The sequence below is a fragment of the Lithobates pipiens genome, unplaced genomic scaffold, assembly GCF_037356315.1.
Source record: "Lithobates pipiens isolate NorthernLeopardFrog02 unplaced genomic scaffold, aLitPip1_a1.2 Scaffold_19, whole genome shotgun sequence".
Lineage (NCBI taxonomy): Eukaryota > Metazoa > Chordata > Amphibia > Anura > Ranidae > Lithobates > Lithobates pipiens.
The window spans coordinates 146,853,214-146,880,430 of record NW_027507764.1 but is presented as its reverse complement, the minus strand read 5'-3'; the positions used below and the strand labels follow the sequence as shown (position 1 = coordinate 146,880,430).

At 47.2% G+C, this 27,217-nt stretch overlaps 1 protein-coding gene across 1 annotated transcript in view; it reads left to right on the top strand.

Annotated features, from left to right (window-relative positions):
• DAZL (deleted in azoospermia like) overlaps positions 1 to 27,217 on the top strand; it is a 127,637-nt gene that overhangs the window by 2,651 nt on the left and 97,769 nt on the right. The window contains exon 2 of the mRNA XM_077491380.1: positions 13,298 to 13,399. Coding sequence (XP_077347506.1) covers positions 13,298 to 13,399 — 102 coding nt within the window. The remainder of the gene's footprint in view (positions 1 to 13,297; positions 13,400 to 27,217) is intronic.

Genomic DNA, 27,217 nt, shown 5'->3' with positions numbered 1-27,217 from the left:
GGTGATCACCAACCTAGGATAAAAGGAAGAGGCTAAATGTAGCACATCCAAGATGATGGTAGAAAGTGAAAAATCACACAGCTGCGACTTAGGCCAGCAGGTTGATACCTAGATGAGGTCAAGGAGTACTGCTCCACCCGATGTGTTTCCCCATACAACTCATCGTTTGGAACCGGAGGCTCTACCTGGATGTCGCTCACCATGCACTATATATTTGTAAGACGGGAGAGACACAGGAAGGGCCATTTCTGGCTCTTTCTATCTGTCCTCCATTTCAATGGACTTTACTTTTGGCAATTTACTTGCAACTAATAACACGTTAATATCTAAGCCAGTGTTTCTCAATTCCAGTCCTCATGGCCCAATAACAGGTCATGTTTTCAGGCTTTCCATTATTTTGCACAGGTGATTTGATCAGTTTCACTGCCTTAGTAATTACCACAGCTGTTTCATCTGAGGGAAATCCTGAAAACATGACCTGTTAGTGGGCCATGAGGACTGGAATTGAGAAACACTGATCTAAGCTAACTAGGGATGCACCGAATGGAAATTTTGGTACCATAAGGCTGCTTTCACACTGGGGCGGGAGCAGCGTCGGCGGTAAAGCGCCGCTATTTTTAGCGGCGCTTTACCGTCGTTTTAGCGGCGGTGTGCGGGCGCTAGCGGGGTGGTTTTAACCCCCGCTAGCGGCCGAAAAGGGGTTAAACCCGCCCGCAAAGCGCCGCTGCAGCGGCGCTTTGCCGGCGGTATTGCCGCGGTGTCCCATTGATTTCAATGGGTAGTAGCGGTATAGGAGCGGTGAATACACCGCTCCTTCACCGCTGCAAAGATGCGGCTAGCAGGACTTTTTTCACCGTCCTGCCAGCGCATGGCTCCAGTGTGAAAGCCCTCCGGCTTTCACACTGGAGTTAAAGGGGACGGTTTTTTTCAGGCGTTACACAGGCGCTATTTTTAGCACTGTAATGCCTGAATACCGCCCCAGTGTGAAAGCAGCCTAACTGAAAATGAAGACTGCACTAGGCCGAAAACCGATACCAAAAATTTGTTTTTTTAGAAATATATATATATATATATATATATATATATATATATATATATATATATATATATATATATATATAGTTGTTTTATATTCAACTTTTTAATTAATATCAGATTAAATTAATATGAATTTATTGTTGGCCATTATTGGCATCTTTAGTGCAAGAAAGGTCTAGAAAAATGCGGTCTCTAACCATCCTTGTATCATGTCTGCAATCTCTTAATTAAACTTAAACACACTGCTAATAGCAAAATTTCCATTCGGTGCACCTCTAGCAGACATGATACAAGAGATCAATGCAGCCTCACCAGTGCCTGTCACATGCAGCCTGCCTGTGGCCAGCAGCCTCACTTGTGCCTGCGCCCGTCACATGCAGCCTCGCCAGTGCCCATCATTTGCAGCCTGACTGCCCGCATCAGTGGTGATCTCCATGTGTCAGGGAGCTGGATTTGAATTGCCCGGGCCACAGTAACAATGTCCCACCTCCTGTAATCACATCACTCTGATTCAATGTCCCACCATTGGATCAGTGCACCGTCTATCACAGGAGGCGGGACACTGTTACTACGGCCAGGCAATTCAGCTCCAGCAAACAGATCGAGGGGAGTAGGGAGTGGAGGACTGGGCGCTCCAGGATGACTCTTCCGCAATGGGTGGCACCCGAGGGGACCACACCCCCTTTTGGTATCTGCTGTTTTTTCATTCAGCTAAATAAAAAAAACAATTTTTGGCCGATAATTTTTGGCAGCCGAAATTTGTTGCACCTCTAGAAGTAACAATTGTGTGCATACATTTCCATGAATTATATACATTAAGAATATTAAATTATATATACAGTAAAACTTTGGGTTGTGAGCATAATCTGTTCTGGAAACATGCTTGTAATCCAAAGCACTCTTGTATCAAAGCGAGTTTCCCCATAAGAAATAATGGAAACTCAGATGATTCGTTACACAGCTATTTATTCAGAAGTCTTTCAGTTTATAGTCCATATAAAAAGATTGTGGCAATGTGATAGGTTGTAACCATAAAATGTCCATCCACAAATGGCAGCCCCCACAAGGAGATTAGATGCAAAATCCATCATGAGCTACAGAGTATAAGAGGAGAGGCGCCTCTAAGTGTAGCAATATGGTTACATTTAATGAAGATACAACGTTTAGCAACCCACATGGTTGATGATTAAAACAGGCAAATCTAAGTATGCAGGCATCCGGGGTAAAGCTGTCCACAAAGACCATCCCCCGCACTGCCGAGTAACTGCTGTGAGCCTGCAATCATGACCTGGAAGACTACCGTGAAAGCGTGGCTTGAAGTGCTCATGGAGCGAAGCGTGGAAGATGACTTCGATGGTAGTGTGGAGGACGGTCTATGGACAATTTTACCACGGATGCCTGCATACTTAGATGAGCCTGTTTGATTCATCAGCTGTGCGAGTTGCTAAATGTTGTACCTTCTTTAAATGTAACCATATTGCTACACTTAGACGAATTTCACACTGAGGCTCTTTTCAGGCGCCTTCACGCTAAAAACAGTGCCTAAAAAGTTCACAAAAACTTATTTCCATTAAAATCAATGAATGCTTTCACACGGGGCAGTGTGCTGGCAGGGCGGTGCAAAACACCCCTCTCCATTGAAATGAATGGCAAGCTCTTCAAAAGCGCTCAGTGTTTTTACTGGCAGTTTAGAAGAGCCTTAGTGTGAAAGTGGCCTTAGAGGCACCTTTCTTCTCTTTTATACTTAGTTGTGACATGACGTTACTTGTATATCAAGTCAAAATTTCTAAAAAAGAAAATTACACTCAAACCAAGTTACTGTATATATTAAATAATCCTTTATGAACCAAAAATTCATACATAAAATAGAATCCCCCATTAATTTGATACACGTTCTTACATATAGTTGATCTAAAAAAAAAAGAATTTACATAAATACAATAACTCAGAAATAATAAATTACAAAAATAAATATATAAGGGATGCACCAAATGGGTTTTTTGGTGCCGAAACCGATACCGAAAATGAAAAATACACTAGGCCGAAAACCGAAACCGATACAGCACCGATACCGAAAATGACTGTTTTTAAAAAAAATTTTTTATACAGGAGGTGGTCAGAGACTGGGGACATGGTACAGGAGGTGGTCAGAGACTGGGGACATGGTACAGGAGGTGGTCAGAGACTGGGGACATGGTACAGGAGGTGGTCAGAGACTGGGGACATGGTACAGGAGGTGGTCAGAGACTGGGGACATGGTACAGGAGGTGGTCAGAGACTGGGGACATGGTACAGGAGGTGGTCAGAGACTGGGGACATGGTACAGGAGGTGGTCAGAGACTGGCAACATGGTACAGGAGGTGGTCGGAGACTGGGGGCATGGTACAGGAGGTGGTCGGAGACTGGGGGCATGGTACAGGAGGTGGTCGGAGACTGGGGGCATGGTACAGGAGGTGGTCAGAGACTGGCAACATGGTACAGGAGGTGGTCAGAGACTGGGGGCATGGTACAGGGGGTGGTCAGAGACTGGGGGCATGGTACAGGAGGTGGTCAGAGACTGGGGGCATGGTACAGGAGGTGGTCAGAGACTGGGGGCATGGTACAGGAGGTGGTCAGAGACTGGGGGCATGGTACAGGAGGTGGTCAGAGACTGGGGGCATGGTACAGGAGGTGGTCAGAGACTGGGGGCATGGTACAGGAGGTGGTCAGAGACTGGGGGCATGGTACAGGAGGTGGTCAGAGACTGGGGGCATGGTACAGGAGGTGGTCAGAGACTGGGGGCATGGTACAGGAGGTGGTCAGAGACTGGGGGCATGGTACAGGAGGTGGTCAGAGACTGGGGGCATGGTACAGGAGGTGGTCAGAGACTGGGGGCATGGTACAGGAGGTGGTCAGAGACTGGGGGCATGGTACAGGAGGTGGTCAGAGACTGGGGGCATGGTACAGGAGGTGGTCAGAGACTGGGGGCATGGTACAGGAGGTGGTCAGAGACTGGGGGCATGGTACAGGAGGTGGTCAGAGACTGGGGGCATGGTTCAGGGGGTGGTCAGAGACTGCATGCATGGTTCAGGGGGTGGTCAGAGACTGGCGACATGGTACAGGGGGTGGTCAGAGACTGGCGACATGGTACAGGAGGTGGTCAGAGACTGCATGCATGGTACAGGAGATGGCCAGACTGGGGACATGGTACAGAAGATGGGCAGAGACCGAGGACGTGGTACAGGAGGCATCCCCCATTTTGCAGCCAGTGTCCCCCATTTTGCAGCCAGTGTCCCCCATTTTGCAGCCAGTGTCCCCCATTTTGCAGCCAGTGTCCCCCATTTTGCAGCCAGTGTCCCCCATTTTGCAGCCAGTGTCCCCCATTTTGCAGCCAGTGTCCCCCATTTTGCAGCCAGTGTCCCTGTGTGCCATTTTGCAGTCAGCCTGTGCCGGGAAGAGAGCCGCATCCGTCCAATCCTGCGGATAATCTGTCTAAGTGCCCGGACAAGGGGGAGGGGCTGTGTGTGACGGCGCGCGGCCGGGAACACACAGCTATTGAAATGAAAGCTGTGATCAAACAGGCGGCGGAGGAGGCTCTCCTGCGCTATACACTCCCCACCCAGGCCACGCCCCATTTTCGGCTCCATTATCGGCTGTTTTTCTCTTTCGGCAAATTGCCGAAAAGGGCATTTTCGGCCGATATGTTTCGGCGGCCGAAATTTCTTAAATATTCTATAAAAACAACCACTTTTAGCCTAGCTTCACACTATAGCGATGTGGGAACTAGCGCGATTACAGAACCTGTTCCCGATTCGCATCTCACGAACAACTGCGGGTGGCAATACAATGTTCATGACACCCCCAAATATGTTCACAGATCTCTCACAGGAATCAGATCACATGGGTGAGAACACCGATGCAATCTGTTTCCAGTGTGGAAAAAAGTGTTAAAGGGGTTGGAACCAGCTGATTTTTGATCAATCCATGGGCTGTTTTAGGAGGGCCCTGCTCATGGTATAAATTTACCAGTGTAACTTTTTGAAGACCCTGGTGTGAGTTCTGATGATCCATCTGATACTCATGTATCTGGTTCACCCTATGATCCATCTATCGAGTTTGGAGTGTGCCATCCAAGTTTACCACCTGCATTGCATGATTATATGCCTGTTTTCCTAAAGGGTAAAAGTTTGTCTCCATTCCATGAGCGGGCGCAATTTTGAAGCGTGACATGTTGGGTATCGATTTACTCGGCGTAACATTATCTTTCACAATATAAAAAGAAAATTGGGCTAACTTTACTGTTGTCTTATTTTTTTATTAAATAAATTATTTTTCCCCAAAAAAGTGCGCTTGTAAGTCCGCTGTGCAAATACGTACGTGTGACAGACAGTATTGCAACGACCACCATTTTACTCTCTAGGGTGTTAGAATAAATAATAAAAAAAATATATAATTTTTTTGTTTTTTTTTGTTTAGGGGTTCTAAGTAAAGGGATGGAGAAAGACTGGCAGGCAATCCCATTAGCATTGTTGGTTGTAATTCCAACGCCCACCACAAGAGGGTGCCAGATTCCAGAAGGAACCATAGGATCACAGAAGGCCTCAAAGCCGGGGGATCAATTACCGGCCGCCTGTGGCGCGGCCCGACGTGATCGGGGGGGGGGGGGTCCACGGAGACAGGATACCCCCAGCTATGCTGCCACAGGCGCCAGGTCGCTGATTCTAGTCGCAAATGCGACCTGGCGCCCGGGTTTTGTCGAGCACTGGCGCAAGCCAATATATGCCTATTGTGTTTTAATCAAAAATATGTAGAAGCATGTCTTCCTAAACTGATGAATAAATTTGTTTTTTTTTTTTATATTTTTTTTTTTGGATATGAATTATAGCAGGGCTCGACAAACCCCGGGCGCCCGGTCGCATTTGCGACTAGAATTCGTGTCCTGGCGCCTGGGGCAACGCTGCTGGGGTTTCCTGTCTCCATTTGGACCCCAAACTCCGCCGCGCAATTGCATCGGGCCGCGCCGGCCAGTAATTGAGGCCGCGGCTTTGCGGCCTTCTAAAATCTTTCGGTAGTCTGGCGCCATCTTGTGGTGGATGTAGAAATTACACCCTATTCCAATAATGCTAATCCTAATGGAGTGAAGCTCCCCTGCCTGTTTTTCACTGCCCGCCCATTTCCTTCCCAAAGTGAAGAGAAGGAAGTGATTGCGGGCGTCATCTGGCGCCTTTTGCCCAACGGTGAGTGTGGTGGCTGGTAAATGGCTTCTCATTATATTATATATATATATATATATATATATAATTATTATTATTTTTTTTTTTTTTTGTAAAAAGTAAAAAAAATTATTTTAATTAAGGGGAAAAAAAAAAATATTTGTAATCCTCCCTGCTTGACGCCTTTCACAAGGGCTGTCTGATCAGGTTCACCTGTCAGTTTTTCAGGCGGACCTGATCTAACCCTTAGCGGGGATATGACGTTAATAAGCGGGAACATGGCGGAAATAAAAGTCACATTCTTTTGTTAACCACTTCGTGCCCGCGCTATAGACAAAAGATGTCTACAGCGCGGACACCAATTGCCGGGAGGGGGTCCCTGGACATCCTCCTGTTTACTTCCCCTCTGAACGCCGCCATGGGCGCGCATCGGGGAAGTTCTGTGTTGGCCGTGTCCCTTGGATACAGCAAATCACAGATCATGCTAAATGGCCAATCACAGCGGCCGTTTAGCACTCAAGCGGTGTGTCCAATGAGAGGTGATCTCATATGTGGGGGGCTGGGGGCTATCTTCCCCTCACTCGTCTCCATGTCAGGCCAGGGACAGGTCCAGATCGCCGTCACGGACCTGGCTCCTCACTTTTTTAGCTGGCTCCTAGAATCCAAGCAAATTTGTCAACCCCTGAATTATAGCAAAAAGTACAAAATTTTTTTTTTTCAAAATTGTCGTTTTTTGTTTATAGCGGAAAAAATAAAAAACGCAGAGGTGATCAAATACCACCAAAAGAAAGCACTATTTGTGGGGAAAAAGACGTACATTTTGTTTGGGTACAACGTCGCACACCCATGCAATTGTCAGTTAAAGCGACACATCGCTTATTGCAAAAAAATGGCCTGGTGGTTAAGGGGGCAAATCCTTCCTGGGCTGAAATGGTTAAAGTATAAATGGAGCATCAAAACATTTTATTTTTTGGGGTAGAATACGAAGCAGTGGAAACATCCATCAAGTTTTCTTCACCCCCCCCCCCCCCCCCATCTGTGTCCCATTGGGGAGATTTTTTTCACGGTCCTGTAGACAGGAAGTGAGAGGAAATCTTTGCAGTGTAAGGGTAAAGTCCCTCTAAGGGCTCTTTTACACAGGGCCGCTCTGCAGGGATCCATGAGTCAATCTTGTGCTGAATCGGAGCTGGGTAGGAAAGATCTCCATTTGACATCTGGGCCCGTTGCATTTGTGTCCGGTGGATTGTGACAGCTCTGAGTGGTCAGATGTAAACGGACTGCAGTGTCTGTTTCACCACTTGTGCTCTGGATGGTTTTAGCCCCTGCATGACCAGGGCATTTTTTTTGCAATTCAGCACTGTGCTACTTTAACTGGCAATTACGTGGTCATGCAACACCGTACCCACATTTTGTATAATTTTTTCACGCAAATAGAGCTTTTGTTTGGTGTTTGATCACCACTGTCATTTTTATTATGTAAATGAAAAAAGACCGAAAATTTTGAAAAAATGTTTACTTTGTCATAAGACACATAAATCAGATGTTTTTATTCGTTTAGGCCAAAATGTATTCTGCTACATGCATTTGTTAAAATCCCAATAATTGTGTATATTGGTTTGTGTGAAAGTTATAGCGTCTACAAACTATGGGATATATATTTGAATTGTAATCAATCCGATCGGACCCCCTCCCGCTGGATGCGGCGATCCGGGATGAGGGGATGGCCGTTGGTTTCTGGCCATCCCCTCTCGATCGCTCCGGTCGAATGAGAAGCTTCCTCCCGCTGTGTATAGTAAACACAGGCAGGGAGGAAGTGATGTCATTCTCCTCGGGGCGGTCTTTTTGACCGGACTACGAGGAGAAGACTGAAAGTAAGTGCACCAAACACTACACTAACATGTAGGCACCCCCCTCCCAGTCACAGTGTCACTGATTGCAGTGATCATTTATTTACTGATCACTGCATTCAGTTTCAGTTGTGACAGTAAAAACTGTCAGGGCAGTTAGTGTTAGGTCCAGGGTAGCCCCCTACCACCCCCCAATAAAGGTTTAACCCCCTGATTGCCCTTAGAGTTAACCTTTTCACCCCCTTTTGCCAGTGTCACTAAGCGATCGTTTTTCTGATCGCTGCATTAGTGTCACTGGTGCCGCTAGGTAGCTAGTTATTTTTTTAGGTTCACCGCCAGGTTTTTATAGCGCTAGGTACCCCCATATACTACCCAATAACTGTTTTAACCCCCTGATTGCCCCTAGTTAACCCTTTCACCCCCTTTTGCCAGTGTCACTAAGCGATCGTTTTTCTGATCGCTGCATTAGTGTCACTGGTGCCGCTAGGTAGCTAGTTATTTTTTTAGGTTCACCGCCAGGTTTTTATAGCGCTAGGTACCCCGATATACTACCCAATAATGGTTTTAACCCCCTGATTGCCCCTAGTTAACCCTTTCACCAGCGATCACCGTATAAGTGTCACTGGTGACGCTGGTTAGCCAGTTAGTTATTTAGGTTCCCCGTCAGGTTTTTATATAGCGCCAGGGACCCCCATATACTACCTAATAAAAATTTGAACCCCCTGATTGCCCCTAGTTAACCCTTTCACCAGTGATCACCGTATAAGTGTTACGGGTGACTCTGGTTAGTTTGCGTTTTATAGCATCAGGGCACCCACCATTTATTACCCAATAAAGGTTTAACCCCCTGATCACCCGGCGGGTGATATCAATTAGGTTTTAGGGTCAGGGTCTGCGTCGCCCCAGGCAGCGCTAGGTTAGTGCCAGTACCGCTAACACCCACGCGCAAAGCATAAACCTCCCGTAGTGGTATAGAATCTGAACAGATCAATATCTGATCTGATCAGATCTATACTAGCGTCCCCAGCAGTTTAGGGTTCCAAAAAAACGCATTGTTAGCGGGATCAGCCCAGATACCTGCTAGCACCTGCGTTTTGCCCCTCCGCCCAGCCCACCCAAGTGCAGTATCGATCGATCACTGTCACATACAAAACACTAAACACAAACTGTAGCGATCGCAGAGTCAGGCCTGATCCCTGCGATCGCCAACAGTTTTTTTTGGTAGTGTTTTTTATATTGCAATCCGGAAGGCAGTGCTTGGTTTTCGGGGTCCCATACGTGGCTAGGCTTCCAAAAAGGACAAAAAAAAAATATTCAATGGGCTCAACATGCCCCTCAGCAATTTCCTTGGGGTGTCTACTTTCCAAAATGGGGTCATTTGGGGGGGGGGTTTGTACTGCCCTGCCATTTTAGCACCTCAAGAAATGAGAGAGGCAGTCATAAATTAAAAGCTGTGTAAATTCCAGAAAATGTACTCTAGTTTGTAGACGCTATAACTTTTGCGCAAACCAATAAATATACGCTTATTGACATTTTTTTTACTAAAGACATGTGGCTGAATAAATTTTGCCCTAAATGTATGACTAAAATTGAGTTTTTATTCGATTTTTCTTACAACAAAAAGTAGAAAATATATTTTTTCTCAAAATTTTCGGTCTTTTTCCATTTACATCGCAAAAAATAAAAATCGCAGAGGCAATCAAATACCACCAAAAGAAAGCTCTATTTGTGGGAAGAAAAGAACGCAAATTTCATTTGGGTACAACATTGCATGACCGCGCAATTACCAGTTAAAGCAGTGCAGTGCGAAATTGTAAAAAGACCTCTGGTCCTTAGGCTGACCATTGGTCCGGGGCTGAAGTGGTTAAGAAACGAAATTAAATTTGTTCTTTTTGCCAATTGTTTTTTTTTACATACTGTCACCTTGTAGTACAGCATCATGACTGATGTGGCAGTGATCAGGGATAGACTGGTGACAGTATGAAAAAAAAGTTGTTCGATTTTTAAAAACATAATTTTTTTTTTTTTCACATCCTATCAGTAGCTGTGTCACCATAGTGAAACTACTCTGGGAGGTGATTTTTTTTTTCCCCTACGATTATTGCTTATACAGTGATCACTGTATAAGAAATAGTTTTAGCTGTCATGAATAGGTTTCCCGTTTATGAACAGCTTGCTTATGGTTTTGATCTGTGGCTACAGCTGATCACATGGTACAGGTAGCCAAGTACCATGTGATTGCTGTGAGATGATTACAGTATGCAAGTTCATGAAAGGAAAGGTCAATCACATGATACCTGGTTACAGCAACGATCTGATGTGTCCAGTGGAAACAGTGGTCACAGGAGGAGCGTGCTGCAGAATCATGTGTAATATATATGTCTGAGCCTGCAGCTGCTGCAGTAAATGTACTGTGGTGGGGTGGCAGGGGGTTAAGTTAGGCTCACTCCGATCCATCATGTTTAGGTCTGCAAAGTTTAGGTTTTTTTCTGGGCCTGGACAAACTCGGAGGTAGGCTGGTCTAAATGGACACAAGTCGTTTACGTCCATAGAGCTGCATGGAGCTTCTGATCAGGTCTGCTTGAAAACGTCACTGGTGGACCTGATTGGAAAGCCCATCTGAAAGGTCCTTAAAGTGGACCTTTACCCATTAAAAGCGTTGCCCATAAAAAGGGTTAAAAGCACCCCGCTAGCGCTTGAAAACTGCAGCAACGACGGTAAAGTGCCGCTAAAAATCGTGGTGCTTTACCCCATCCTCTAGGTCGTTTATGAACAAATTAAATAGGATTGGTCCCAGCACAGAACCCCGGGTGACCCCACTACCCACCCCTGACCATTCTGAGTACTCTCCATTTATCACCACCCTCTGAAGTCGCCTTGTAGACAGTTTTCAATCCATGTACTCAATCTATGGTGCATGCCAACGGACCTTTGTACAGTAATCTTTTTTGGGGAACTGTGTCAAATGCTTTTGCAAAATCCAGATACACCACGTCTAAAATCTTGAATATAGTCCCTTATCACCCCCCTCCAAGAGTTTACATACTATTGATGTTAGGCTAATTGGCCTCTAATTCCCAGGGATGTATTTTGGGCCCTTTTTAAATATTAGTGCTACAATGGCTTTTCTCCAATCAGCTGGTACCATTCCAGTCAGTAGACTGTCAGTAAAAATTAGGAACAATGATCCCCAAGTACCCTGGGGTGCAAACTATCTGGTCACAGTGATTTATTAATGTTAAGTTTCCCAAGTCTAATTTTAATTCTGTCCTCTGTTAACCATGGTGGTGCTTCCTGTGATGTATCATGAGGACAAACACTGCAGTTTTGGTTCCTGAAGCCCCCCGATTCCCTTGTGAAGACTGAGGAGAATAGTTTCAATACCTTCGCCATCTCCCCATCCTTTGTAACCAGATGTCCTTCCTCATTTTTTATGGGGCCAATATGGTCTGTCCTCCCTTTTTTACTGTTTACTTCCCTGGAAGACTGTAGCTGTTGAATGAGTTGCTTCCCAATTTCAGGCCTTCAGGGGATACAAAGTGATTTCTCAACAAAAGGCATGGAGACATGGATGGACAGTCACCGCTGTCCCCTGTAGTCCGGCACATCCATCTTCTCTGTGGGGTCTCGCTGTTCCGCCGCTGTCATTTGGCGAACCCGCGATGACGTCACTCCCGCGCATGCGCACGGTAGCCGACACGCGCGCCATCTTCGTCGTTGACGGTGCCGCGCTCAGTGCGCCTGCGCGCCGCTGTCTACGCCGCATGCGCTGTAGACAGCGGTGCCTGTCTTCGGGCAAATATCTCCTAAACCGTATAGGTTCAGGAGATATTTCTTGGACCTACAGGTAAACCTTAATCTAGGCTTACCTGTAGGTCAGTGTGTTGTAAGGGTTTTTTTTTTTTTTTTTGTAGAACCCCTTGAGAATAAAATAGTTGTTGCAATATGTTATGTCATACTGTATTTGTGCAGCGGTCTTTCAAATGCAATTTTTTTTTTTAATTTAATGAATAAAAAAAAAAAACCTAACCAGTAAAGTTAGCCCATTTTTTTTTGTATAATGTGAAAGATTTTACGTTGCGAGAATCATGAGAATCGTGATCTTTTTATTCTAAATAAAAAATCGTGATTCTCATTTTGGTCAGAATCGTGCATCTCTAGTCCTTGGTCACTAATCCCCTGGTGAAAATCCATTGGAAACAATACTGTGAGGGACCCTTGAAGTTTATATTCCCATATTGGAAGTTTTGTAAGCTGATGTACGTTTCCCCTGGGTGTATAATTCCACAAGCTTTGACTTATTAGGCATATGCCTATTTGGGCTCAACTTGTCTGGTAAACCTTTTTTTCTACTGGTGGCGGACTATCTACAGACAAATTTGTCTTCACAAATCTACTTTGAAGTGACTTTATTCATTGAGATCATTGATTCATGGACTTTATATGCACTTAAAGCGGGAGTCCACCGGGACTCCGCGTTTTTTTTTTTTTTTTTTTAAAAGCCAGCAGCTACAAATACTGCAGCTGCTGACTTTTCAAATAGTGACACTTGCCTGTCCAGCGCGCCCGCGATGTCGGCACCCAAAGCCGATCTGTAGATCGTATCTCGGGTGCTGCCGCCGCCATCTTGGGTATGGGAATCAGGAAATGGAGCCTTTCGGCTTCATTTCCCGGTTCCCTACTGCGCATGCGCGAGCCGCGCTGCGCAATAAGGACGGTCCCCGCTGCCTCTGGGATCTGTGTGTTTTCCCAGCAGGCAGCGGGGCACTTGCGGGAAGGGGCGGGCACTTGCGGAAAGGGGCGTAATATACGCCCCTTTCCGCAGAGAGCTATCCCGGAAGTGGGTACAGATACCTGTACTGTACAGGTATCTGCACCCCCCCCCCCCTGAAGGTGCCAATTGTGGCGCCGGAGGGGGGGGAGGGTTCCGATGAGCGGAGGTCCACTTTAGGGTGGACCTCCGCTTTAAGAATGCACATGCACTTTATATTTATTATTGCACTGTATTATATTATTATACATTAACTCTCTCTACTGTGTATGCCAAACATTGAGCTTACTAATAAGCTTTATATGACCTTTTATGCATATAAGTGATTTTTGCATGTAGCATATGTTTGGTTGAGGTCCAGCTCACTAACTCAGCACTGCACGTTACCATATATTTGTGCAATATATATTCACAATGCTTCTGACATTGAAATCATTTATCTTGTCTAGTCGGATACAGGAAGTCCAATGGAGGATCAGCCATCTGGTTATGTGCTCCCTGAGGGGAAAGTTGTACCCAATACTGTGTTTGTTGGGGGCATTGATATCCGGGTGAGTTTGAATCATTTTTTCACAGTTCTGTTTTGTTGAAATATTGGAAAATAAATGAGCTACGCTTAATGTTCAAAAAATAGATAAGGTATAGGAATCTGTGATAAACCCAACCAAAACAATATGTGTAAATTAATAAAGAAAATATTGAAACGTAAATACAAGTGACAGTGTAAATACTAAAAATGAATATGCTGAATAAAATTGTCACTCAAAAACACAAAAAAAAGTAAATCCGTAAAATCGGATAAAAAATTGCCCATAAAAAGGGAAGGTGAAGCCACGAGTGAAATAATTATGCAGTGAAGTGAAATAAAATTAACACTCAATAATGTGATCCCCCACCGCCTGGAATACACGCTTACCGGAAGGCAAGATTAAAGCCTGCAGCAGAGAAGATATCCAGCAGGAATGCAGTCACAGCTCAGCCTCACAGTGATGAACTCAGGGGCAGGCAGGATAACTTGGTCCAATGAAAAAAAAAAAAACGATCAAGCAGTAAAGCCCAGAAAAATAAAATCCGGGTACTCTATAGTGTTAACCAGTATGGCAAATTTAATGAGGATAAAAAAGATGCACTTACATCAAATAGCGGGTAAAATAGTGTCTCACATGGAAAACACAGCCGGCCGGCTAGTAAACGTAGGAACAGGCGATTGCAAGCCAGCCAGCTGTGTTTTCCATGTAAGGCACTATTTTACCTGATATTTGATGTAAGTGCATCTTTTTTTATCCTCTCCAAATTTTCCATACTGGTTTACACTATGGAGTACCCTGTTTTTATTTTTCTGGGCTCTACTGCTTGATAGTTTTTTGGATCATTGGACCAAGTTATCCTTCCTGCCCCTGAGTTCATCACTGAGGCTGAGCTGTACCTGCATTCCTGCTGGATATATCCTCTGCTACGGGTTTTTTAAACTTGCCTTCCGATAAGCGTGTATTCCAGGCGGTGGGGGATCACATTATTGGGTGTTAATTTTATTTCACTTCACTAGATAATTATTTCACTTGTGGCTTCACCTTCACTTTATTGGACAATTTTTTATCCGATTTTACATTTTTCTTGTGTTTTTGAGTGACACAATTGGGACGTTTTATTCAGCATATTCATTTTTAGTGTATTTACACTGTCACTTGTATTTACTTTTCAATATTTTCTTGATTTATACATATATTTTGGTTGGGTTTGTCACAGATTCCTATACCTTATCAAATTTTTTAACGTTAAGTGCAGCTCATTTATTTTTTCCTATGTTATTTGTGTATATCTCACAATTTTTGAACTGCAGCTATTATTTTATTTTTCTTGTTATGTTTGATCACTAGGTAGCGGAGTATTCTTTTCTGTTTTCTCATATTGTTTAAATATTGCTTTGTGAAAAGTCTGCTTTTGAAACTACATTTGGGTAATGGAAGAAACTGCATTTTGGAATATAGTACACTGCCAACAGTTCTTAATAGAAAAATCTCCAGCTTGCATGCTTTGAACTAGCAGGGCTAACCTAGCTTCTCAGGACAGTAAACTGAGCTTGTCAGCAAATGGAAAGGTATGGCCACTAGAGGAGGCTCTGCCTTGCTTTGCCTTGTGTCTGACCTCCTAGAAGCAGTAGCTATACACTAGTAAACGACTGACATTGCCTATAATTAACATGGGAAGAAATTAAAATTTTTTTGGGGTTAATTTTAATGTGTACAGGTATTGCTTTTGTTGTACTGGTACTTATAACCATTTCTTCTATGCCTTGCAACTGCCAGCCATAGAAGCATTCTATAATTACAAATCATTCCCTCAGACCCCCATATCCTAGGAGTTAAGTGGCTCAAATTCTAATGATCATACTGGATCCCCAGGTAGTCTCTGCAGGGGCTGTTCCCCTGTGAAATATTAGACCCCAGATTTGGAAAATGTTCTCCTAAGTTGCTCTGCTTTGGCTGTGTCCTGCCCCTAAACCTCACTAAATCCCAGGGAATGGTTCTTACACACTTATTTATCATTGGATCTGTCAGTGTGATACATCTGACATGAATCTGATGGCATGTCTCTACAATAGCAGGATGTGTAGGTATTTAGCCAGATCAAGATACTTCCTGGCATATGCAAAGGATGTTATAATCTCACTATGAACATTGTATTCCCTGACAGTTTTTGCACTGCTTAAATGCCTACTGTGGAGGAGTTTAGAGAAATTTCCACTATTCTGATAACTCCCAGCTGAAGGCTTGTGTGTAGGGGTTGGGGTAGTCGTGGAATTAGATACTCTTGCAGAGGCACCATCCCCTAAGAATATGCAACTCTGTTTCAAAAAAAGTAGAACAGGGTGGGACTTGTGCCTCAGAGGAGTATAATGAAAATAGAATACACATACTTATAGAAAAATTTATAAACTTTATTGCTCTGCCATTCGGCAGTACCTAAGAGTAAACAAGTTAAAATAAGTTAGTCTTGGAATTTTGAAGCCAGTCTGCAAGTCCCAGACAAAATAGAAAAGGTATGGCCTACGCGCTTTGCGGACAGTTCCGCTTCATCAGGGCCTTGAGAGTAGCACAGTGAATATCACAGGAGTTCTAAAAATAATGAACAATGCATAAGTGACGTGATTAACATAAATCAAGAATTCCAGATAAATAAAAAGAACAAGGATATGATGCATTTGTTACGCATAGGTGTATATAAATATATTGTGTAAAACATTTGTTAATACAAACTATACGTTCTATTATGGAACATCCAATATGTATATACAGTTACATGACATAATTCATGAACAGCGGTGTTTTCGCTTACATGGAGTGTTTAAGTTCGAATACACATATAAATGCAGAATGAAGAGAATATAGGGAATAACTACATGTAAGCGTTAAAATTCTCTATACATGCCGATATAGACAGTTTTCATTTCAAATACATGCAGTTCCACTCACCCAGAGTCTGTTAACAAGACGCCGGCTCAGAGGGACATAGGTTCGGCTGATGTCACTCTTAGAAGGTACTGCCGAATTGCAGATCAATAAAGTTTATACCTTTTTCTATAATTTAAGTATTTGTATTCTATTTTTCATTATACTCGTCTGAGGCACAATTAAAGTCCCACACTGTTCATAGCCGCATCTGAAGGCCTGATTCAACATCCTACTTTTTCCATTGCTGACTTTATTAGCATAGCTGTTGAAAGCCTGTTTTTTTGAGTATAGCCTGTGTTAATACTAGGCCCCTACCACCTTTCTGCAGTTTACCATTGTAACTGAAAAGCATTCATAAAACGATTCAAGGCTATTGGGCTTAAAGACGTATGCTCTTTTGTCCACGCTTCTCCTGTGGGTCACAGGAGTGCACTAGCAGTCACTGCTCTGTATTTACAGAATACTGAGAACTGAGCGATCAGCAATTGTGATCAGTTCTCCATTAGATGCTGCACATAGGTGAGTATGATTGTGTTTTTTCTCCCTTCACCTTTCAGAACAGCACCTTGGAGAGAGCGTAGCTCCACCTGTTGCGTGACAACACCCCCTTTTAAAAGCAGCTGCTTCCACCATGCCGTCAATTTTAGTGTTTACTCCGCCATGGTGGAAGCACTGCTGGGGAACCAGAGGGGCCAAGCGCTCTCCAAGGAGGGGGTTTTGGCAGTACCCTTCTTGTTTTGTGCTCAGACCAGTCCAGCTCCTTCCCGCACAAGAGGGGGGGTGCTCCGGTGTCCCTTTCTTCTCTGGCTCATATGAGTAATAGTCTGCCGGAGCTCATCCGGCTGTGGTGTTGGGGGGGGGGGGTGGGCGCGGGATCTCTGCATGGCGGTGCCGAATAAATGTTCTATTAGCAGTTCAGCAAGGAGAGAGACTCTGGGCACTTGGGGTTTTGGCTGTAGGTGCTATCTGTTCTTTTTTTAGAGGCTATAGCCCTAAAAGAAGGACCTGGGGGTTCATTTGTTTACTGTTTCAGAAAGCTACTGCCGAGTCAGAGCAGGGAGAAAATGCCCCTCATGCAAAAATCCCACCGTCCACTTCCAGGCAGGTGGGAAGTGAGTCTGAGGAAGAAAGAAGGCATTCCACCCTCAACCATTGATTCTGAGGAGGTGGAAGAAGCAAGATCTTCTAGGTATATGCTTTCAATTGAGGAGGTGGACAAATTACTCAAAGCAATTTATACTACCCTGGAGATCCAGAAAGAAAAACCTAGCTGGCAGTACATAACAAAATGTACCAGGGGCTAGAGGTGTGCGATTAATCGCGAAACTATCACAATCTCGATTCACCCCCCCACGCGATCTAAGTTCTGGGTGACCCGCGATTTTCTTTTAGTGCCGTCGGTTCCGCGTAACCAGCGTGGAAAGCAAATGGCGGATATCGGAACTGATGTCAGCCACCGGAACTGACGTCAGTCATTGGAGCGTGCGATGTGGCGTGCCGCTGCCTGGTTGTGGGCGGGTACAGTGGCTGGGAAACAGCAGTGTGAGTGCGCACTGCTATACACAGTAGTAGGGGGGCAACGGATCTGAACGGGTCACCCCGCTCGGATCGGCACATGCCGTGATCCGCAGAGCGCTCCGCGGTCTCGGCTTAGGAAAGGCCGCGGCTTCGGCCTAGCTCCGAAGCGGCGGCCATATTTCTACACCCAGGCTGTTTACACTGTGATCGCTCTGACGGAGCGATCACTTGTAAACAAACCGGCGTCATGTCATGATGCCGCTTTCTCTCCCCCTCTGTACTAATCTGTACAGTGGAGGGGAGAGATCCAGAGATGGAAGCAGCCATCCCTCCATACCCTGCAGTAACCAGCAATACCATGGCGATACCCTGCCTGTAAATTTTTCAAATAAAACAGTTTTTTGAGAATCGTGATCTTCATTCTAAGCAAAAGAATCGTGATTCTCATTTTCCCAGAATCGTGCAGCTCTACCAGGGGCTGGAGGAAATTAGACCGTCTTCCCTGTTCATAAAGTTCTAACGGACACTATTAAAAAGGAATGGAAGGATCCAGAAAGGACAGTTCTTTTCTAAGGCCCTCAAAAGGTTTCCTTTTGAGAACGAGGAATTGGTGTGGAATAAAAAAACAAAAATAAATACTGCTTTTTCACAAGTATCTAGGAAGACTGATTTAGCCTTTGAGGATATAGACATTCTCAAAGATGCTATGGACAAGAGGGCAGATGGGCTACTGAAGAAAGCCTGGGATTCATCCCTATCCAATCTTAAACTCGCAATGGCAGCTACAGTTGTGGCTAGGAATGTGGAGTGTTGGTTAGATCAACTTAAAGGGGTTGCAAAGGTAAATGTTTTTTCACCTTAATGCATTCTATGCATTAAGGTGAAAAAACATCTGACAGTGCCTGTGCCCCCAGCCCTCCGTTTTACTTACCTCACCCCTCGAAAGTCCTGCGCTCGTCCCCCGACGTCCTTTCCACCGTTCAGCCTGGCCGCTGATTGGCTGGAGTGGGTGGATGGAAAGCAGCGCAGCCATTGGCTCACGCTGCTGTCAATCACATCCACTGACGTGGAGCGCCGGGGGCGGGGCCGTGTGATACAGCGAGCGGCTATAGCCGCCGGCTGTATCACGGGAGCGCGCCCGCAGATGCTTCTCACCATGCGAGGGAGCTCACATGAACGTGAGAAGCATCTGAGGGAGGAAGCCGAGACAGCTGCCAAGGGACCCCAGAAGAGCAGGTTCGGGGCCACTCTGTGCAAAATGAGCTGCACAGTTGAGGTAAGTATAACATGTTTGTTTTTTAAAAAAAATTAAAAAATTCTCTTTACAACCCCTTTAAGAACCATATGGTAGCAGGTACCTCCAGAAAAGATCTATTGGAATCCTTCCCTACCCTACTTAAGGCAGTCAAATATATGACAGATGCCTCTGCAGAATCTATCGGGATGTCAGCCAGGTCCTCCGCACTTGTTAACTCAGCAAGAAGAGCCCTCTGGCTAAAGACCTGGTGAGGCGATTCAGCTTCTAAAGTAAAACTGTGCGGAATTCCCTTTTCAGGAGACCTGATGTTCGGGCCAGAACGGGAGACTGTCCTTGACAGGACAGCAGATAAAAAGAAAGCTTTCCCTCAGAAGAAAAAAGTGGTGCAGCAGAGGAAAAATTTTCGGCCTTCTTCGGCAAGCTGATAAAGAAAAAGACCAGACACAGAAAAGACCCTGGAATCCTCGGAGAGGAAGACGTAGAGGCGAGGTACTTTTAGAACCCCCGAGAAAACCCCTAAAAAACAATGACCATCTCCCTGTAGGCGGGGACTTACCAACTTGGGGAAAAAACAAGAATTCCATTAATTCTGGGTTCTATCAAAATAAGATATCAACTAGAATTCTCACAAAGCCCCCCCCCAAATCGGTTTTAGATCACAAACCTACCAAAGGATCGGGAGAAGGCTCTGGCTATGAAGTCTCTTCAAAAACTGATGCAACAGAAAGTAATTTCCCAGGTTCTAAAAGATCAAGAGGGGAAAGGGTTTTACTCCCATATTTTTCTGGTCATAAAACCATCAGGAAAGTTCTGCCTGATTCTCAATTTGAAGGTCCTAAACCGATTCATAAAATACAAAATTTCAGGATGGATATGATTTTCTTGGTGAGGAACTTAATAACCCCCAAATGTTACATGGCTTCAATCGATTTGAGAGATGCCTATCTCCATATTCCAATAGCGCCCCCATCACAAAGGTTCCTGCATCTTGCAGTCAATCTGGGGGGGTTGGCATCTGCAGTTCTGGGCTCTGCCCTTCGGCCTTTCCTCCTCCCCCAGAGTATTGACGAAAGTGATGGCAGAAGCTTTGGAGCCCCTGAGGCTGAAGGGGATTCCAGTAGTGCCCTATTTGGACGACCTGCTACTATTTGCCGACTGAAAGGGTCAAGTAGAAGTCAATCTACAAATAACTCAAGCACATCTAAAGAGTTTGGGTTGGCTTTTCAACCTTCAGAAGTCAAACCTAATACCATCCCAAAAGGTAAGGTTTGTGGGGTACGAAATAGATTCGTTAGAACAGAGAATATTTCTGCCCCAGGAGAAAATGGAGAAGATGCAGTTGGCCCTGAGAGCACTTCAATTCAACTCAGGTTTCTGTTAGACAAGCCATGTCCGCTCTGGGTCTGTTGATAGCGGTAATTCCCTAAGTACAGTGGGCCAGGTTTCATGCCCTTCCACTGCAGGCAGATATTCTGATGTTATTGGTCATACCAGGAACCTCTAAAGAAGTTCAACATAGGGGCATATCAGGAAGATCCTGCCAGCGAAAGACAGTCTGGGCCTTCCGCCGCGTGTGCGCGCCTGTTGGCGCCAGACGGGCTATTTAATTCGGTCTGTCACATTGAAATCTTGCTGTCTGATCTACAGCGTGTGAGTATCCTGACCCTGAGAACCTGCCTTCTGTGACCCTTGACCCGGCTTGTCCACCTACCATCCTTGCTATCCGCCTGCACCTGATTCCGGCCTGCCTGACTACCCTTCTGCTTTATCCTCTTGTACCTCTGCTGTCTGCCTGATTACCGACCCGGCTTGTCCCCTGCTTGCTCCTTTGGTACCTCCGCTGAATCTGACCACCGACCCGGCCTGTCTGACTTCCCTGCTTCCAGCATCCTGGTTCGTGGTGCCTGTCTGCTGTCCTGCCTCCAGTTGTTGGTCCAGCTCCTGCCTGCAGTCCAGCTTCAGCCTGGTTCCAGCTGCCTACCTGCTGTCCTGTCCCAGCCTGCTGCACCCACCTGCTGACCCAGCTCCTTCCATGTCCTAGCCTGTCTCCTGATCCTGCTGGAGGTTCCACTACACAGTACTTCCTAGGTTCCAGACCTTTCCGCTGCTGTTGATCCTGCCTGGCACTCGTGCCACTCCGGACTCTTGTGCTTCCTGTATACTCTACCAGGGCCCTCGAGTCGGAGCTGCAAGAGAGGTCTCTTCCTGCAGGTCAGGCTCTTCCACTAGGTACGTGACAGGGCAAGAGCAAAAAGGACGCTCTGGTGGTGGAGAAACCAGAGACATTTCAAAAGGGCTTCTTTGGAATTTTCCGGTAACCCGAAGACTGACCACAGATACCAGCACATGGGGCTGTGGATCTCACATAGAAGCACAAACAATTCAGGGGGTTTGGTCCAAACCAGAGGCAAGAAGGTCATCAAATTGGAGAGAGTTGAAGGCTATTACTCTAAGCCTTTTCTCCTTCCAGGAAGTTCTAGGGAAACATGTCCAAAAGTCAGACATGACGGCAGTATTATATTTAACAAGGCAGGGGGGGCACAAAAAGCAGAACCTTGATGGCGCAGCAGGGTTCCGGAGCTCCCTATCCCAACCCAAGATGTATGTGCAGCAATACAACCGCTAATACAGAGTTCCTGCGGGTGGACTCGCCGGTCAGGCACCGCCGACCCCGACGTCACAAGGTCGCCGCCCGTCCCCCGAAACCCAGACCCCCCCCCCCCCCCCCCTCCCACAGCCATGACAGCCAAGCCTTGTCTGTGGCCCCGGGCAGAGGCATACCGCCAGGCAATTCCGCTTAATAAATTCAACTCTTAAGACTATATGGATGACTAAAGCAAGCATCAACATAGTAAATCAGTACAAACCAAACAAAGAACCTTTTTAAAACGACTGTTTCCACGACCCTGTAGCTATCGGGACCAGAGTCGTGTCCGGAGAGTCTCCTATCCATCATCTAGGAAGGGGTTCGGTGACCCAACGCCCCGCAAGGTCGGGTGCATGTAGTCTCCTTCCATCTAAAATGTGGAGTTGGCGGGTACCCCATCGCCACCCCCGTGCACACCGCCCCACACCCCGGGGCATGGGGTCCCCAGAGGAGTAGCAGGCAACTAGTTACGAGCCTGCCTCCTGCAAAAAGGGGGGGGGGCCCCGCTTGGGGTCGGGGAAGGGCCGGGAAGGGAGGGATGGAAGGCGGAAGGAGAGGGAACCAGGGAGGGAAGGAAGCCCCGGGAAAGGGGAGGGAGGGCCGGGCCAGCTAGTGGAAGGGGAAGCGGGCCGAGGGAGGGACCCACCGAGGAAGGTGGACCCCATGGGGGAGAGAAGGGAAGGAGAGCGGGCATCCCCAAGCAGAGGGTGGGGGTGGTGCGGTGGATGAGCAGTGCCCCCTGACTATCAGCCCTCATGTTTTTTCACCCTTACTCTTAATATAGCGCGGTGTCTTCCCCCCTACCTATCAGCCCTCATGGACCAGCCTGCCGGCCAGATAATAGAGGCCTGTCCACCCACCCTCTCAAGTTGCAACACTGCCCAGATCTACCACTGAACATTTGCAGTCAATCTTTGCTGTCTTCCTCAATACAGACCCCCCCCCCCCCCCCCAACATCCGCTTCGCTGCTAGAATATGGAAAAACAATAGGTGCTTGCGTTGCCCAGTGTCACTCCCAGGCATCCCGCGGCCCTGGATAGGCAATGTTCCTAGGGCAGCGGCAAAGTCCAGGAGGTCAGGGAGGGGGGTATGCCTACAAGCCCCCCCCCCCCCCCCCCCCCGAGCATCAAGGGTAGAAGTCTCTCCTCTTTTGTGATAAAAATCCATGCCCCCCCCCCCCAACGGCTCACAAGTGAGAGGTATACACTGATCCCGGGTCCCCGGTCAGCTAGCCACAGGGGTAAAGGAGACCTAAATTGTTCTGGAATGGAGTAGTAACTTTTCTCCTGCTGGAAAGCATCAAACCCCCCCCCCCCCCCCCCCCCGCGCCAACCAACTAGCATCCCGGCCATAAACAGAAGTGTGGAAAGAGTCAATGGCATACCTGATGAGCCGGTTGTCTGACCAGTGTCTCTGGACCTTTACAGTTCAGGCTCCCTGGCTCCTCCATGTTGCTGATCTCCCCGTCTCCGTCTGGAGGAGCGGCGCGGTAGACCAACTCCCTGGTTTCTAAACGCAGAACTGGCTTCCCTGGTTGGAAGAGGCTTCAACCAGTCAGGTACAGGAAACGGATCCATGTTCAAGAAGACAAATGGATCTGGAAGGTCCACGTGTCGCCGCACGGTGAAGGAGGAACCGCCTTTACGGATCACCAGCTGTAGTGGAAAACTCCATCGGTAGGGCAGCTCTGCTTTTCTCAGCTTCTCAAGTAAGGGCTTAAGCATGGCCCTGCGTTGCAGCGTGGCCCGCGAAACATCCGGGAAAATAGAAATTGAGGCTCCATCAAATTCGATTTGATCTCTAGTCCAGGTCGCACGAAGAACCTGGTCCTTCTGGGAGTACCGGTGGAGACGACAGATCGTGTCCCGAGGATGCTCCGGGTCTTGCGATCGCGGGCCAAGCGCCTGATGTACTCTGTAAAACTCCAGATTGGCGGGGGGATCAGGGCCCAAGATCTGTCGCAGGATCGCCAGAACTGTCTCCTGAAGATTTTCCGGACCGGTTGCCTCTGGCAACCCCCGGATCCGAAGATTGTTGCGGCGGCTGCGATTTTCAAAATCCTCTGCTTGAAGCTGCAATTCCGCCAATAGCTCCTGAAATGCTTCCTGATCCCTCTCCAGCTTAGCGACCCGAGAGCCCATCGAGCTGACCTCAGATTCCTCCATGGTGAGTCTGGCATCTATTGTATGGACTTCCGAGCGGAGTTCCGTGATGTCCTTGTGATGCTTCTCCTCCATCCGCAGCACCAGAGCCTCAATGTCTGCCCGTGTTGGCAGTGGCAGCAACAGCTCCCTTATCTCTGCATCGGCGTGCGTCTGTCTCAGTGAAGCCCCCCATCCACTGGGGCTGTCCGAGACGGGTGCCAGGAGCGACGGAACTCCCTCCAGAGACTGCGGGTCTTGGCTCCGAGAGGCGGACATGTCCGCGGGGAGCAGCACCACCGACCCCCGTGCGCCATGTGTCTCTGCCTGGGCCGATGCAGTTTGGCCCATCTGCCGAAGATAGCGGCTGATCGAAGCCGCCAGGTTAGCAGTAGCGGTGCCCCTTGTTCTCCGCCTCCTCCGGGAGGTCATGTCATGCAGCTAGAAACATTGTGGCCGTATAGTGAGCGACTCTGGCGTGTTGGGAGCTCGAGACAAACACTCCTTCACTCCGCCATGTCCAAGCCACGCCCCCCGGGTCCACTTCTGCATGTGTGCTCTTATTGGTTTGCCGGGCCGTTGGCATGGTAACGGTTAACTAAAACTAGGCTTGGTTAATCTTTACTGAGCATGCCAGAGATTCCAGCTTGTTCAGAGAGAAAAGGGCAGAAGTACAGATGAGGCTAGAATTGGAAGGCAACTGCAAACATGGCGCTGGCATAGGCAGGAAAAGATAAACACGCCAAGCTACAGAAACAGCAGGAAAGATCCTATAATTCTTATACTGGTGAGTTTATAAACTCTATACATAGTGGTCATATGATTACTGGGAATATTTACTTCCTCTTTAAATATCTAGAGATAAAGGAAGTTAGAAAATCATCTTCACTCTGTTTTAATGTAAGGTACTCACAAGGGACCTAAAGCTTCCAAAAGCACCATCGGAAGATGGTTAAAACAAGCCATTAAAGAGGTATACATCTCTTTGGGTCTGAAACCTCCGGAAGGGATCTTGCCTCATTCTACTCGAGCAGTGGCGGCATCATGGGCAGAAAGGGCCGGGGCATCTCCTGAGCAAATCTGCAAGGCTGCCACATGGTCCAGTTTTCCGACCTTCATAAAGCACTACCGCTTGGATCTACTATCAACCTCGGACCAATCCTTTGGTAGGAAGGTTTTGTGACAGTAGTCCCACCCTGAAGTAAGTTTCTCGGTTATCCTCTCCAAGGTGCTGTCCTGAAAGGCAAAGGGAGAAAACCTTAGACTTACCGGTGACGGTATTTCTACCAGCCTTTCAGGACAGCAGCCTACTGTGTACTATGTAAAGTATAATTATAGGGCTTGGTAAATGTCTGCTTATATTTTCCAGCATTTTGGATGATTTCTCTGTAACAACTGTCGGCATGCTGGAAGCAGCTGCTTTTAAAAGGGGGCGTTGTCACGTGTTTCCTGGGAAGAGGTGGTGCTACGCTCTCTCAAAGGTGCTGTCCTGAAAGGCTTGTAGAAATGCTGTCACCGGTAAGTCAAAGGTATTTTTTTGTTTAATATGCACTTTTTAACTAGCACAGCTAGCTGGACAGTGCAGAACTCGGTCAGGGTGGCGAGTCCTGCGGTTGGGGCCCCTCAGCCTGCAGCAGTTAGGGTGGGAACATCACTGTCCTAAGTCTCCAACAGGTGGCAGACAGGGTAGGTTTCTTCCCCCGAAATCCAGGCAATTGCAACCGGTTCACCTGCAGACAGTGCAGTGCCTTTGGACGCTTTGTCGGCGGTCCTTAATACATTTGTCGCAAAGGTGGTAAGACGGCCCCTAACCCCCCCCCCCCCCCAATCGTCTGGGGTGAGCTCTGACGCAGACTCTGGCCCCCGCTGAGGATGGTGACCCCTGCTCTGTCATTTCAGATGACAATGACCAGGACAGTGAGGATGAATCCGGGTCCGTGCGTGATAAAGCGCTTGTTGGAGCACTTATCACAGCTGTGCGTGATACCCTGAAAATTCAGGAGCCAGCAGATACGTTCATATACAAGGAATGGGGTCGACCGCAACTGACCTTTTCAGTCCCCAAATACATGGCGGTGTGTTACCCTTTTGAGGAGAGCCTTCTCAAAGTGGTCGGCTCCTCCGGTCGTGGACCCCCCAGTATCCATGTTAAACCGCTAGAGGGGACTCCTGCATTTAAGGATCCCACGAACAGGAAGACCGAGGCAGTGGCTCGTTGACGGTTGTGGGGTCAGCAATGCGACCAGTACTGGCATCCGCACTTGTGTCAGACACTTACTGAGTGGGCGAAACTTTTTCACCACAAATTGGGGGAGCAACAGGCTTACCCTGTCTGCGTGGAACTAGCAGACCAGTTAGTGCAAGGCCTTAAGTACGTTTGTGATGTGGCACTGGATACCCTCCCTCTGTTATCCAGGGCTTCAGTGTCAGCACTGATTTGGCTAAAATGCTGCTTGGCTTACCAGGCATCTAAAAAAGCCCTGACAAATTTACCCTTCCTTGGCAAGTGGCTCTTTGGAGGCTCATTGGATGACATTAAAAATGCCACAAATGGTAAGCGTATACTACTCCCACAGGCCAGGAAGGCTAAGGAGCCACGCCGTAGGCAAGGGCCCTCATTTTCCGCTCACAAATGACTTTTCGTCCGCCCGGGGCTTCGGCTAAACATCCGCAGCCCAACAGGACGACCTCTGAAGGACAAAAATGTCCCTGGAACCGCCAGCCTGCGAGCAAAAATGCTACCGCATGAAGGTTTGCCCCCGCAACTCGGGTGGGAGGTTGCCTTTGGGAGTTTGCAGCCCGGTGGGCCTCTTGGCTGTCCGACCAATTGGTCTGCGATCTGTTTTCCTCCGGCTACAAGATAGTTCCTCTCTTGGCCACCAGATTCTTCCCCACCAGCATACCCGTACTCCCGGCTTGCCGGGAGGCCCTAAGGGGGGCAGTAAGGGACCTGCTGAGTCGCGGGTGATAGTACCTGTTCCAGAGCTGGAACGTTTTCAGGGGTTCTACTCCAATCTGTAGTCCCCAAAAAGGAAGGGGTACGTCCAATCTAGGACCTAAAAGCCCTCAATTACTTTGTAAAAGTACAGAGGTTCAGAATGGAATCAGTTCCCTCAGTAGTCGCTGCACTCCATCAAGGGGACTCCCTGGTATCTTTGGACATCCAGGTTTCATACCTGCACATACCCGTATGCCTTCGGCATCAGAAGTTTCTGCGATTTGCAGTTGGGGTAGCCCAATACCAGTTTGTGGCTCTCCCCTTTGGCTTGGCATCAGCCCCCCGAGTCTTTACCAAGGTATTGACTCCTGTTTTGGCGTTGCTGCGACAATGAGGGATCGCGATCGTAGGTTA